The sequence below is a fragment of the Siphateles boraxobius genome, unplaced genomic scaffold (assembly GCF_051911475.1).
Source record: "Siphateles boraxobius isolate OS27281-9 unplaced genomic scaffold, OSU_SipBor_1 11, whole genome shotgun sequence".
Lineage (NCBI taxonomy): Eukaryota > Metazoa > Chordata > Actinopteri > Cypriniformes > Leuciscidae > Siphateles > Siphateles boraxobius.
In genome coordinates this window covers 2,240,077-2,255,277 of record NW_027508711.1, presented here as the reverse complement: position 1 = coordinate 2,255,277, position 15,201 = coordinate 2,240,077, and the positions used below count along the sequence as shown (strand labels likewise).

Genomic DNA, 15,201 nt, shown 5'->3' with positions numbered 1-15,201 from the left:
CCAATAAGTCATTTTTGTTTCGTTTCAGATTGTGGATCAGCTATTTAGCCTTTTGTCCAAGTACATGTGGGAGGAACCTGTGGCCCTGAGAAAAATTTTTGAAAAAGAGAGAACTTCTGAGAATATAAATAGGGTATTTAATCTCTTTGTGTCCATCGATCACATTTTTAAACACTCATATTTGTATTAATTGATTTTAGATTGTTTTATGTGTGCTTATGTGTCTTCCAGGACAGCAGAAGTGAAGATGAATGTATTCCTATTGGTGATTTCTCTTTTGACCCACATAAACTGATCTGTTGTTCTCTGGAGAGTGGGAATGTACTTTCTCATGGATCGGGGGGGAAAGGGTACGGTTTGGCCACCACTGCCATCACATCTGGATGCTTCATCTGGAAGGTATCAATGCAAAACACAGTAACTGGTGTCCTTTATAGGGTCCATGTTCTAATGTGTTTTTTGTCTCCATATCTTAGTTTTTTATCACTAAGGAGAACAGGGGAAATGAAGGGACGTGTATTGGAGTGTCCCGATGGCCCATCCGGGACTACAACCATCGCACCACCACAGACATGTGGCTGTACCGGGCCTACAGTGGTAGCCTGTATCATGGAGGAGAACTGGGCCGAGCCCTGCCCTCCTTCACCCAGGGTGACACAATAACCTGCATCCTAGACATGGAGGCTAGAACTATCTCCTTCGCCAAAAACAACAGGGTCAGTGCATGTTTATGAGATACTTTCCCACTTAGCTCAACAATGTAAGGTACAATTCGCAATAGCATATGGATTATAATTGCCATCAAACAAATTGTTGCTTTATTTAGAAGCTACAGTAGTTACACTTGAAGTTGACATAAAAGAATATTGATTCAAAAGTCAAAAATACTTTAGTTTTTCAATTGCAAATTGTAATTTTGTTTTGTAGTTTTTTGACAAATTTTAAGGAATATTATAGGTTAAGCTGTATTACTACAGAAAATAATTTTGCACCCCTAAATAAAATAATAATATAGAAAGACTAATGAACTTGAAATGTAAATCTATGGGCCAACTGCGTTACAATGTATTTTAACTGTTTTTATGTGTGTGTAGGAGCCCAAGCTGGCGTTTGAAGGAGTGGATGCCACAGAACTCTACCCATGTGTTCTGTTCTACAGCAGTAACCCAGGAGAAAAGGTCTGTCTCTTAAACATATACACTAAAAGAGCCCATTTTAAGCAATTCATACCGGAAAAGAATCCGGTACACAATCCATAATAAGCTTGCTAAAACTAAATGAGCAAATCTCTACAAAAAAACTCTAAACTTATAAAAGCCTCTTGTTCCTCCACTGGCCTTTAGGTGGCGCTGTGTGACCTGCAGATGCGTGGCATGCCTAGCGATCTTTTACCAGGAGAGCCACTGTGCAGCCCGCGGGCGACGGTTCTGCTGGAGTCCACAATTCAGCTGTTAAGACGATTGTACGTGAACGATGACTGGGTTCAACATATCAACCAGCACATGCTGAACAAACTACAGCTCATCAACCCTCTCATGAGGGAGGGACATGGCAAGATAGGTCAGTTAACTGCATAAACGCTTACTTCGTTTACAAGAATATACATGTTATATATAGTCTTGCATAGAATGTTTGGGAATTCTAGTTGGGATCATTGCAAATGATAATATTGGAAATGTTTAAACCATGTTTGTTAGCTTTACTATGCAGTATCAAGCCTGTAGTATATCAATTCTAGAAATAAACTAGATATGTAAAATATTTAAAATACAAAATGTATACACAATGTATTAAAATGTATACAAAATATATTAATATACATTTAAAATGTATTTTTCTGGGCCTAAAATGCTGTGCCCGGTTGCATAAAGCACCTTAAGTTTTTCCCTTAAGTGTGGGACTTAAGGCGTGATTTCCCCTTAACTAAGGGAATGATTTAAGGGTGTTGCATATAATCCCTTAATGAGTTCTCTTAGGTAAGGGAAACCGTTAAGTGTTTCACGGCAGCGATCCAGGTTTGCCGTTATAAAAATCTATCGTTGCCATAGATACGCTCCTATACACATTAACCTAGGAGCTTTAAAACAACGAATAGCCTAAAGAAATGGATAAGGAAAACAAAAAAAGAAAGCCAAACTGGACTGAGGATGAGAAGTGTATTCTTCTAGATGAATATGGGAAAAGAAAAGGAATTTTAAGAAGCAAATTTAATCCCGTCATAACTGCTGGCAAAAAAAATAAACAGTGGGAGGAAATAACCGAGAAAATTAATGCACGGAACTTAGGAGTAAAGAGGACGGTTTCAGAGGTAATTAAAAAATATGAAAACATCTCTGTGGGGGCAAAAAAAGAAATAAGCATTCATAAGAGGGAGTCCAACAAAACTGGTAAGAAAAAAAACGCTCTTAGTTTTTTCTCTATTTTCTTCGCACGCACCGAGAGCTAACGATAACAAAACTGTAGGTGGAGGACCACCGCCAACAGAATTATCAGAGACAACTAAACTGGTCCAAGACATCCTTGGGGCGGACTCACCTGTCCTGGCTGGCATCCCTGGCGGCTTAGAGAGTGAAGTGACTCAACCAGAGGAATGTAACACGGAGTGAGAGAACATTATTGTCTTAAATTAAATAAAATGTATCTCTATGGGGATAAACGATATGAAAATCACGACAGGCGTAGTAATAAAATATTTTTATTTGTATATAAATATAAATTTTGATTGGTATTTCTTTGTTTCACGCGTTAGACCTTTCCAGCAATCAAAGCAACACCGACAGAGCGCCAGCAGTACGCCAAACCAGGCAACAAAGTGAGTTATTTATTAGTTAACAATTATTTTAGTTTTGTTAATTTGACTTAGAACAGCCCCAATATTATTTATTATATTATATTTCATAATTCCTCCAAAACACTTGTGAATTGCAGAAAGACGCAACTACCCTCTCCAGCCTCTACAAGAGAAGAAGTGCTGGAACTGCAGAGAGACGTCCTACAGCTACAAAAAACAAAGCTGCAATTGGAGATCGAAAAAATTAAAAAGGAGAAGGAAAATCAAGACCTTTACAACATAATTCTTAACAACAAACTGTTGCAACTACAAAGTGAAGGGAAAATAACAATAACATCACTTGACGAATAAATATATTATTATAAATACATTTTATGACATATCTGAAAAGTTTTGTATTTATTTATGTAATTACAAGGACAAATATATTAACAAAATTCCAATAATAATAGCAAAATACAATATAGCTAATATATTTATAAAATATTAATACTAAACAACACTAGCCTATAAATTATAATTTATAAATCATTACATTAACTTGCATATATATTTAAATATTAGCCTACAACTATTGGTCATACTAGGCCTGCTAATTAAAGAATGCATTTACGATGGCATCTCTGACAACAAATCCAGCCTGTTGGAAATCTTGCTGCAGAAGATTTGCTTCATGAGCCTCTTCTGCTTCATTACCCTCTTCTTCGAGCTCATCTTCCTCTTCGAAGGCAGAATACATCTTGGACATGTTAAAAAGAACAACGCAGGCGACAATAATTTTGCAAGCCCTTGGAGGCTCAACGCGCAGTTCACTGTGGAGACAGTGAAATCTCCGTTTAAGCTGTCCGATCGTCCTCTCAACTATCGACCTTGTGTGAGTCAACGCACTGTTGTATCTTTCCTACAGGACCAAAGAATAACCATAATTATCAACAAGTCAAAATACATTTTAATACACAAAAAAATATCAATAAGTTAGACAACATATGGCCTATGTTTTTACGTTCAGTTTATGTTTTTTTAAAGTTAGTAAAGAGGATTTTTTTTTCAAGTCAGTTTAATATCAAGTTGATATAATTTGTACATCTTAGTTGTCTGTAACATTATTAAATACATGCCTGCGCAGCGTTAAGGCAATTCATGAAGGGCGTCATGAGCCATGGTCGGCAGGGGTAACCACTGTCACCGAGCAGAAGACCACCGTGCATTCCAGCTTCAAAATCTCTCCCGATCTTACTCTCTGTCAAAATCCTAGAGTCATGTGTACTCCCTGGCCACGATGCAACGACATTTCTTATTCTGCACAGATGGTCACACACTAACTGCACATTAACAGAATGGTAATTTTTCCTGTTCACATACTGATCTTCGTGCGTGCGGGACGCTTGAATTCTGACATGTGTGCCGTCAATTACACCACTTATTCGAGGAAACCCCGCTTTCCGAAAAAAAGAGGTTTGAATGACATCAAGTTCAACACCAGATGGAAACGTCACGGTTTGGCTTAAATGACGGCAAAGGGCCCCTGCAACCCTGTGAATAACTCTACTGACGGACGACTTATGAACGTGGAAAACATCTCCCACTACAGACTGGAAACTCCCAGTTGCAAAGAACCGAAGTGCTATAAGTAACTGAAGCACAGAGGGTAGTGAGTGGTTGCGCTGGGTAACATGGCCAAGGTCGCCTTCCAGTTTGTCAGCAATTTCATAGATTCCGCGGCGATTAAATCGATATTCTCGAAGCAGTTTTTCATCGCTAAGATGATCCAAAGGGTTCTCCCTATCCCTAAAAATTCTTCTTGGCACATAATTATCTTCAATTGGTTCCATAAATTCAGCCATGTCGTCTTTTTTTGTCCGCGTTACTCTTAAGGTAAAGTTTTCCTAACCTTAAACTGTACTTAGGAAAATGACAGTTAAGGGGCTTTATGCAACACTTAACGGTTTTTAAGGGATTCCTTAAGTGAAAAAACAGCATTTAAGGGAAATTCTAAGTGTTTATGACGTTTCACTTAAAGAAACCCTTAAGTACCATATAAGGGCATTTTCTGCAACACCCTTAAGTTTAAGGGAAACATAAGGGCGAACTTAAGGGAAAATTACACTTAAGGTGCTTTATGCAACCGGGCACTGATTACGTATCTTGTTTGCAGAAGCGTATATAATCTTATATTTTATCTATCTATCTATCTATCTATCTATCTATCTATCTATCTATCTATCTATCTATCTATCTATCTATCTATCTATCTATCTATCTATCTATCTATCTATCTATCTATCTATCTATCTATCTATCTATCTATCTATCTATCTATCTATCTATCTAGTGCAGGTAAATGGTAATATATCCTGTTATAAGACAGAGGATGATTTAAAACAATGAAGAGCCGAGATCTCATTTGAAGGTTAATATATTCTGTCCTCTGCGAGCAGGTCATGCCATTAATGAGTCTGAAGAGAAATGTGGGGTGAACAGAGAGAGGGGCTCTGCTTGGGTTGATGTCGGGATGTCGACAGACCACCTCTCTGGCCCAGCGGGGCTCTCTGACGCCCAGCTCAACATGTTGTGCTCTGAGGTGTGGCCTGTCATGGCCCTCATCGGAGGGGTGGACAGCGGTCTCCGTGCTGGGGGGACCTGCCTGCACAAACCCAGTGGTCGACGGGCCACCCTACTCGGGGTCTTGAAAGACGGAAGCCCCCTGGCTAAGCTTCAGTGGGAGGAGACCGATTTTACTGTGAGGTAAGCACACATATACAGCACTCTTACAGACATGCAAATAATTGAAAGTTTGTGTTTTAGTATGCTGTAATATAAAATTAAGGAGTAAGAGCCTATCACACCAAGAGTTATTTGATAATATTCTTAAATGCAGACAAACAAAAATACCCTTTTTTCCTTTGCCCTATTTTTAATTCAGTTGGCAATGAAAATGCTTGGTGTAAATCTAGTTTCAAGCTGGGCTCTAGGGGTGTTTGGGGGTCTGCAAAAACATTAAGAGAAACTAGACTATGAAATTACTATTCACGTGTTAGATATCAAGTATCTTATTCTTAACACAATATATTTTTTATTATTATTTATTTTAGGAAAGAGGTCCCTCATATTTTGGATTTCTTGGCATCAAAATGTTTTAAAACCCTTGTTTTAGAGTAAAATATAATGTTCTCCAGCCCTGTCATTGGCTTCTGTGTCCAGATGCCATTGTAATGTATGTATAATTTGTATGTTATATCTGTCCTGTTCTTTTTGCCAGTTGCATGCATTTTTTCCTTTTCGATTTCTTCACTTCCCTTTTCTTGTATTGTCTTTTGTCCTCTTCATTTTTTTCTAATCATGGTATCCTTTCCTTTCCACTCTTTTATTTCTGTCTTGCCCCCTTCGTCTCACTCCTCTCCTCATCTTCATACTGCTTGTGACCTGCTGTGGTCCCACTAACCCAAAGCTTCCTGAATTCTTGGTCACCTAGCGATACGCCTCTTTCCTCCCTGGAGCCATGTGACATCCCCCAGCTGGATGTGTCCCGCTGCCGTGGCCTCAAAGCATCTGTGTTGTTCGACCTCATCCTGATGACCGGCATCTTGAATGAGCAGGAGCTTCCATCCGGATCTTCCGCATTGCCAAGGAACCGAATCAGCTCAGAGGGTGGCCCGCGTAATGAGCTGGAGAGACGTTTGGATGAGGACATCGCTCGCATTATGAAGGACGAAGAGGGAATGAGCTGTCCCGTGGATGAGGGCGAAAATAATGCTGAGAGGAGAGAGGAGAACCAAGATGACACGTTCAGAACCCTCACCCAGTCGAACGAGGACCGTGCTGGCGCCCCCTGTCCACCAATACTCGCACTCCAACCCAGGGTGGACTTCTTTGCTTTAGAACTTCGTGCAGTCCGCATTTCCTTCCTCCTCTTGGGGGCGCTAAAATCTCTGGCTGTCATTCTGAGCTGCGGGAAGTTCACGGATCTTCTCCTGGTTCCCAAATCAGATGCAGGGGTCAGCGTAACCAGCCCTGACCCAGCGAGGACCTCTGCCGGTGGGGAGGAGAATGCCGAAACGCGCTCTGTGCTGCAGTTTGTGGTCCGGAGCATGGTGAAGTGGGCCGTCAGACCCTGTCCCATTAAACAGGCCATGGCTTTATCAGATCTCGAGAGGGCCCAGATCATCATATTTAAAGGAGCATTGAACAGACTGCATGAGGATGGAAGCAAGGAACACAAAGGTTTGTTACTTTTGCATGAACGTGAACAAGCTGAAATGCTGAATGTGCTTTAGTTGTTTACCACCTTTACTGTTCAAAAATAATAATAAGCCTGTTTAACTTAACTTGGTATAGTAGTTATAATAATAATAATAATAACAACAATAATAATAATTATTAATATAACATTATTATATTACAATAACAAACAAATAGACAAACAGTAGTAATAATAATGTAATTTATTATTAATAATAGTATTATCATCAGTATTATTATTAGCTGTTTTTTACAGACTTTTGTCTTCGTAAACTGGATGAAAATAATAATAATAATAAATAAATTGTATTATTACTACTGTTCATTTATTGTTTTTAACTATTTCTAAATTAATGTAATTTATTATTATTAATAATACAGTATTATTATTACTGTTTATTTGTTTTTTAATTAATTAATATATTTTGAAAACCTTTAATGAATCACGATTAATCACATCTAACATAAGTTTGTAAATATATATGTATGTGTATGTATTTAAATACTGTATATATATATATATATATATATATATATATATATATATTTATTTATTTATTTGTGTGTGTGTGTGTGTGTGTGCAATTATTATTGTATCCGCTGTTTGTTTGTTTATTTAGGTTTTCATTATTTATTAATATAATTTAATACATTTTATATAATTAATATAATGTAATTTCATTTATTACTATTATTAATAGTAGCAGTAGTTTTAGTATTTCATATAGCTTAGAAAAGTAAAAGTCTGTAACAATAGTTGATGATGATAATGCTAATAATGATAACAGATATATTTTTAATTTCTTTGTTTTCTTGTGTATTAATTAATGAATTCATTTGTGTTTGTGTACATAGATTCAGGGGGTCACTCTTCCTCTCAGCCAGTGTCCAAATCCTCCAGTTCAGTCTCGCTTTACAGCAACGGCTCTGAGGGAACCGCCATCTTCGGGCAGTCAGCTTCACCCTCCACCAATGACCTCACAGCCTCCCTCCTCACCGCCCTGCAGGCTGACGGCCTGGACCACTTTAACCCTTTCCTGCCCATCAACCTGCTCCAGTGAGTTTCTCTTTGATCCCATTACAATTAATTCTCTACATGATCTCATTGCAGTGAGATCTCAAATGTGAAGTGAACAATATCTGCATTCTGCACCATTAGTGTCAATACATTATGCAATAAAATAGAATATATAATATGATATATTCCACAAACGTAGACCATCACCATATTCCACCACTTCTCAGACCGACAAGTGCCGATTTAACATGTTTAATCAGTGAAAACAATCTCCAACAGCCAAAACCCGATGAATGTGTCTGTCGCTGTCTGTCGTTGCAGTTTGAATTGGCCTTAAAGGAACCTATGAATTAGTGAAATAATTATAAAGTACTATGAAGTAATGACAGTTTAATGATGACATCTCCTGTAACATCTTAATGCCGATTGTTCTGGCACTTAAAATGTGTACAGTTTATAATTAGTCTGCCATTCACTGTCAGTTTGAAGACAAAATCAAAGGGACATGAAAAGAGTTCAGTTTAGCACACACACTGTAAATTCTCTGACGTGTCTGGATGTTCTCACTCCAGATCGCTTTCGTCTGAGACACTCACACAGGTTACTGAGAGTGTGAATGAGAATACAGGTAAGTGTGTGAGTGTAAAGCTGTGACTGTGTGTTATAACCCCACAAACACATGCTCCTCTCTTAACCTCAAGTGTCTGAGCATGGCTTAATGACAAAAGGGTGATTTAACACCTCAATATAACATGCGCTCAACTGAATGTTTGTTCTAGAGCTGGTGCTAGCGGTTCTCCTGTGTCTGTGTGTGCATGTGTGTGTGGCTGGGCTCCTCTAGGCGGATGGTGCTGGCCCGTTTTCCCACATTGGCAGGTCTTGTCCACAGTCCGGTTCTGCCCCCCGGGCTCAGTCTGACGAGCTCAGCTTCCTGTGAGGGCTTCACTGAGCAGCAGACCAGCTTCCTGGAGCCCTGTGGTCAGACCAGGACCCCCGTGGGTAAGACTTGGCAGCGCAGGTTTCATAACGTCCAGACAAACTCTTGGAATATAAGGGACTAGTAAAAGTGGATGGACATGGTTTATCTGGTCAACAGATGATGTTCCTGTGATTTATTTAATTTGTTTTTTTTTTTAACAAACTAACATCAAGATTGGTTTATGTAGCACCGGAATTTGAGAAGTTTCCTTTAACTTAACCCTGACGGCCAGTGCATGTTTTACACTTGAGTCTTGCTTAGAAAGCTTTTTTTTCTATTCTTTTTGTTTACCCACTGATTGCAAGAAATGTGTTTGCCTTTTTAGTGCATTTTCACACCCACCTTGAATCTCACAATGCATTACAAGACCAATTGCTTCTATACATATATTTATATTTTTATTATAATTAAGTAAATAAATAAATATATTTGTAATAATTAATATAATATATTTCAAAATATTTGTATATGATACTAAATATATATATTTATATTATCAGCATAATCTAAATGAAAAATAAAGTAAATTAAAAATAAATAAATAAAACTTAAAATAAAATAAGGCATTATGAAATTCATTTTTTATTTTATTTTTATATCACAAATGTGATTTTTTTTAACTTCAAATATAACCTTTATAAAATAAAACAAAAACTAAATTAAATATATAATATAATATAAAATAAAATATAATGTATAAAATGGTTAAAAGAAGATTGAATAATAATTGAATTTGTAGTCCAAGTCCCCAGTCCAGCCTGTTTTAGCACATTTTCTTTATTTTTTAATTGGAGATATTTTATAAATAATTACTGAATCATATTTTCCTGACTGGATTAGTCAGCCCAGTCCAGACATATTCTGATTCATCACTAAATCTTTTTTATTTCTGTCCTTCAGAACAGCCCCAAATGTTTGTCCCAGTTCGCTTGCTTGAAATGGGCTTCTCAATGAGACACATCTACAGGGCCATGGAGGCAGCAGGTACCAACAAGTGCTTGCAACATCTAGACTCATTCTTACCTGTTTAACAAGGAGACAATCATGTTATTAGATTACTCTTAAACTCCTCTTATACTGTTACAATAGTCCGTTTTATTGAATTTTCAAAGCAATGCAGTTATTCAGAAATAGAAATATTGAATAACTATGTCGAGTTTTGTTCTGCATTTGATTGTTTTTGTTACTAAATAATTATTTACTGGTGATTCACTCATTACACTTCCCCTGTGAGATCCTACTTCAATTCACCCCTCACTGTTCTTCCCCATTGGAACTCTCAGCTGAATCACAGGAAATATTAGTGGAGCACCGCATGCAGTCTTAAGTGTTACAAATTTTCGCAATTTAACTAAATTCTTCATAATGCTTACTTATTGCTATCAAAATAAAAAGTGTGTGTGTGTGTATATATATATATATATATATATATATATATATATGTGTGTGTGTGTGTGTGTGTGTGTGTGTGTGTGTGTGTGTGTGTGTGTGTGTGTGTGTGTGTGTGTGTGTGTGTGTGTGTGTGTGTGTGTGTGTGTGTGTGTGTGTGTGTGTGTATGCGTGTGTATGCGTGTGTATCCGTGTATGTACTGTATGCTTTGTATCATTTTTATTGCATACTTACAATTTCTTGAGCAGTACAGGTGTACAAATTACAATTTTTTATATATTTTATTTATTTTTGGTTGCAAAACCAACTTTAAAAATTAGTCAGTTCCAAAAAAAAATCCAAGTAAATACAATGTTTATATATATATATATATATATATATATATATATATATATATATATATATATATATTATATTTTGGCTGCTTTTCCTTCACTATCTGGTTCAACAAGTGAGGTTCCGTTAGAATTTTTTACATTTAATTTAAAACCAAAAACAAAGAAATTAATTCTCAGACATAATTGGAATAATTTCAAGCTCATTTCAAGCTTTTTAAGTTCACGAGAAATCATAAATTCATTAAAGTGTGTCCAAACTTTTGGGGGGGTATTCTCCCTGACCCTTTTTGTGACATCTCTTAGGGGTCACTGGAGAGGTGGACTCGCGCACCATCGAGGTGCTGGCCAGCTGGATGCTGGAACACCCCATCACAGAGGAGCAGCAGGCAGGAGAGGGCTCGTCTGTAGGGGGCGCCACTGATACACCCTCATCTGAAGGGCCTGAGACAGTCCAGTGCCCCGAGTCTCCTGCTCCTCTGACCCTACAGGAGAGCAGAGAACCCAACGAGAGGTGAATTCACACATCCAGGCACAATACAACGTGACAAGCAATTAATCCCATCTCTTGCATATTAATCTGAGTCCCAATCAACCGCAACTGATATTAAGATATTTTGATGGCCACTTGCTTTCAGTAGCTATGTTTCCATACACCTATTTTTATGAAAAGAAAAATTGGGATATTGCCTAAAAAACAATATGGAAATGTCAAGCTGCACATACATTCTAAAAATGTGCATAAAAAACCTAAAGGGATAGTTCACCCAAAAATGATAATTTACTCACCATCATGTTGTTTCAAACCTGTATGAGTTTCTTTCTCATGAAACACAAAAGAAGATATTTTTATGAATGTTGGTAGCCAGACAGTTAACGGCACCCATTGACTTAAATAGTTGGGGGAATAAAATAGGGCACAACTGTTTTTAACATCGATAATAATAATTAATGTTCTTTGAGCAGCACATCAGCATATCAGAATTATTTCTGAAGGATCATGTGAGAATGAAGACTGGAGTAATGATGCTGAAAATTCTGCTCTGATCAGAGGATTAAGTTACATTTTACAATACATTCAAATAGAAAACAGTTATTTTAAATTTAAAAAGAAATTCACAATTTTGCCAGTTTTTCCTGGATTTTTGATTTAAAAAATGCAGCCTTGTTGAGCAGAAGAGACTTCTTTCAAAAACACTAAAACATCTTTTGAACGGTGGTGTATTTAGTGTCTGTTTTTGGAATAGTGTACTACTCTTACTATTTCTAGTATACAGTATCTATAGTAGCAGCAGAGTATGCTCATTTTATGTTTGCGAGATCACAATGACTTCCTAAAAAAAAAAGAAAAAAAAAGGGTTAAGCAACAGAGCACACTGCATGGAATATTGTATTTATTCACTGTGTGTATTCCGATGTGTTTCCAGTCTGTTAGCAGGTTTGGACCTGGTGGAGAGAGAGAACTTCTTAGATGTTCACCTCACGAGGAACAGACCTCCTCCTGCACGGAGACAGCGGTCTGGAGTGGGTCAGAGAACATCCTCTAGGAGAGCAGGTCAGATTTCACACAGTGTACACTAATGCACACTACCATTCAGAAGTTTGGGGTCAGCATGATAGAAAAATAAAAAGAATAATACTTTTATTCAGCTAGGATGCATCAAATTGATCAAAATTGTCAGTAAAGACATTTACGATGTTACGTATGTAAAACGAAAGTTGAATTTTCTATTCATCAAAGAATCCTGAAAAAATGTATCATGGTTTCCACAAAAATGTAATAAGAAATATTTCTCGAGCAGCAAATCAGCATATTAGAATGATTTCTGAAGGATCATGTGACACTGAAGACTGGAGTAATGATGCTAAAAATTTCTTTAAGAAACATTAAAAATCTTACTTTTAACTTTTAAACGGTAGAGTTCATAGATATGTAAATGTATGTGGATGTGAACTGATTACCCAGAGTGCACCGTACATTAAGAAGGACACATTTCAGTGACTCTGCCCTGAAGTTTGCTCCCCTATCTTGTCTGATTCAGACTCCCCGTCTCCCAGTCCTGTCCCATCGCTGTACAGACAGGACGTGGGAGTGGCCGAGTGGCCGGAGCGGGCTGAAACGCACCCGTTTGCTGCTGAAGAAGACTCAGAGCTGGGCTATATGGATGATCCGTACCACGAAGAGCCCTATGAGGAGCTGCTCACCCCAGAGTTCATCACCTCTGAGAGGGACACGCTGTGGATGGTAGAGGTGCTGGATCTATTGTTCTGTCTATCATGCTATCATTCTATCTATCTATCTATCTATCTATCTATCTATCTATCTATCTATCTATCTATCTATCTATCTATCTATCTATCTATCTATCTATCTATCATAATTTTCTCATTTACCATTTTATTTTTCCATTCATATATCCATTGATTTATATTTAAATCAAATATTATTGTTTTCCATTTGCCATTTTTCATTCATCCCTTTATCGTTCTGTGTATCATTTATCGGTTTGTTCTTTCATCGTTCTATCTTTCGTGTATTAGTTCTGTTGTTTGTTTTGTTTTGTTCTGTCTGTCTATTGTTCTTTTTTGCGAATATTGTTTGTCCATGTATGACTGTATTTTTCATTTCTCCTTCACTGTACCAACATGCGTCTGTTTCGTCTCAGGGAAGAGAAGAGCACCCAGATCCCCATGAGATGGTGGAGTGTGAGCTGTGTAACACTCTCACCCTGCAGTTCAATAACCACATGAAGCGTCACCACCCAGGTTGCGGTCAGAGCGCCGGTCGCCGTGGTTACCGCAGCAATGGGGCTTACGTGGATGGCTGGTTCGGAGGCGAATGCGGATCAGGAAGCCCATACTACCTCCTGTGCAGTGCATGCAGGGAAAAGTATCTGGCTTCCAACCTAGGCGTTATGAACTCAAAACAGGATAGGTGATGATGAGGAAATTATGAGTGTGTTGTAGGCATTCACCTATTCTATATAGCAACCTAGATGATGTTTTTTTTTTTTTGTTTTTTCAGGGCAAGAGGTTTGGTGTCTGATCTGATTGGTCAGTTGGATGGTACATCAGAAGGTATTTGTCCAGTTATTTTTCTGTTAAAACAAACCTGTGCTGTTTATTAAGGCAAAACACTATAGGCAAAACGTTGTTTTTTAATGCACTGGTCAATATTGAGTTTTTGGGCTATATGGCTCTTCATGACTTTTCATACTAGTGGAAATAAAATATCAGTTTATTTTATTGCCGGTATATATGAAGGTTTTAGAGGGGTTTATCCATTAATAGTTTGTCTGACTTTATACAACGTTTTATTCCTTGAAACATTATAAATGTTTTTGTTTTTAATTTGGCTGTTGACCGTATTTACCGGCTTTATTCAATGTTCTGATTTTTGTTCTGGAAACATATGGATTGTAGTGGATATTTAATTAGATAATGCCTGATTTGCATTTTCAAACATAACATTTCAGAAAACTGTTGAAAAGTTAACAATTCTTAATTTAATGTGGAATTATGGTGATATCTATTAGGTAATTGTTTAAACTACTGTATTCACCAGGGGTGTCTTGCCTTGAATTCATGTGTAATGATTTGAATGTGTGTGTTAGATGAGTGGGATCCAGGTAACCAGGAAGACTCCGACTCGGACCGGCTTACAGGTTTGGAGGACTTTGGGATTCTTCTGAGACCTTTGGGTCTGAGTGAGAAGAAGCCCGTGCCCGACCCCATCCCCTTCATGGAACACGACCCTCTTGGAGCTCTGGTCAGTGGCTTGGTCAGTGGTGAGAACAACCTGCTTTACAAAGGTAATATTCTCATATTCAACAACTATGTTTACATTTATCCATTACTTATTGCATGTAAGAGCTTCCCAAAATCACAGTGAATCACATTGTTGTTTATTCATTGTGTGTAGGTGTTGTCAGCACTGAGCTGAAGAGCTCCTCGGTTCCTCTGAGTCTAGGGGAGCAGGCAGCATCCCTCCGGGAACCCCAGGAGAGACTGTTGGCTCTGAGGAGAGTCACCTCCACCGCTCAGATCCTGCTAGCCTACAGTATGGTGATGAGAGCTCTCTCACAGACCTACTCCAGGTAACAACCACTCGCACAGCTCCGCCTCACTGCGCTGCAGAATATCATCTGCTCTGTGTCACAGTGAGTCTGACATGTCATACTGTGATTGATCCATCAATGTCTGACTGACCGGAGCCTTGCAGAATTCCATTATTCACCCATCAACATCGTTCAAAAATGTTCTACCCTTCCCTTGGCCCTTTAATTTAATTTGACCAATTTGTTCATTCTTTCAAATACTAATACAGGTATATTACTATGTTGTTGTTTTTTTTAACACTGTTTACTTCATTTAAATACATTGTGCACAATACATTCTCACAATCATAAACCCCTTCAGACATATCCAGAATATTCTTACTGTGATGAT

The 15,201-nt window shown here is 37.8% G+C and overlaps 1 protein-coding gene across 9 annotated transcripts in view; it reads left to right on the top strand.

The window, feature by feature from the left end:
- Window positions 1–15,201, top strand: part of LOC143697779 (putative E3 ubiquitin-protein ligase HERC1) — an 86,502-nt gene that overhangs the window by 34,698 nt on the left and 36,603 nt on the right. For 3 of the 9 annotated variants that reach the window (XM_077194149.1, XM_077194148.1, XM_077194146.1), the window contains exons 32-48: window positions 29–133; window positions 232–399; window positions 477–716; window positions 1,095–1,178; window positions 1,344–1,560; window positions 5,227–5,536; window positions 6,240–7,012; window positions 7,886–8,087; window positions 8,890–9,047; window positions 9,928–10,011; window positions 11,059–11,266; window positions 12,180–12,307; window positions 12,795–13,003; window positions 13,419–13,687; window positions 13,778–13,830; window positions 14,367–14,564; window positions 14,675–14,849. In XM_077194149.1, coding sequence (XP_077050264.1) covers window positions 29–133; window positions 232–399; window positions 477–716; window positions 1,095–1,178; window positions 1,344–1,560; window positions 5,227–5,536; window positions 6,240–7,012; window positions 7,886–8,087; window positions 8,890–9,047; window positions 9,928–10,011; window positions 11,059–11,266; window positions 12,180–12,307; window positions 12,795–13,003; window positions 13,419–13,687; window positions 13,778–13,830; window positions 14,367–14,564; window positions 14,675–14,849 — 3,581 coding nt within the window. Of the gene's footprint in view, window positions 1–28; window positions 134–231; window positions 400–476; window positions 717–1,094; window positions 1,179–1,343; window positions 1,561–5,226; window positions 5,537–6,239; window positions 7,013–7,885; window positions 8,088–8,620; window positions 8,677–8,889; window positions 9,048–9,927; window positions 10,012–11,058; window positions 11,267–12,179; window positions 12,308–12,794; window positions 13,004–13,418; window positions 13,688–13,777; window positions 13,831–14,366; window positions 14,565–14,674; window positions 14,850–15,201 lie in introns of all 9 variants that reach the window. The other 6 variants (XM_077194154.1, XM_077194152.1, XM_077194151.1 and 3 more) reach the window with 5 other exon arrangements.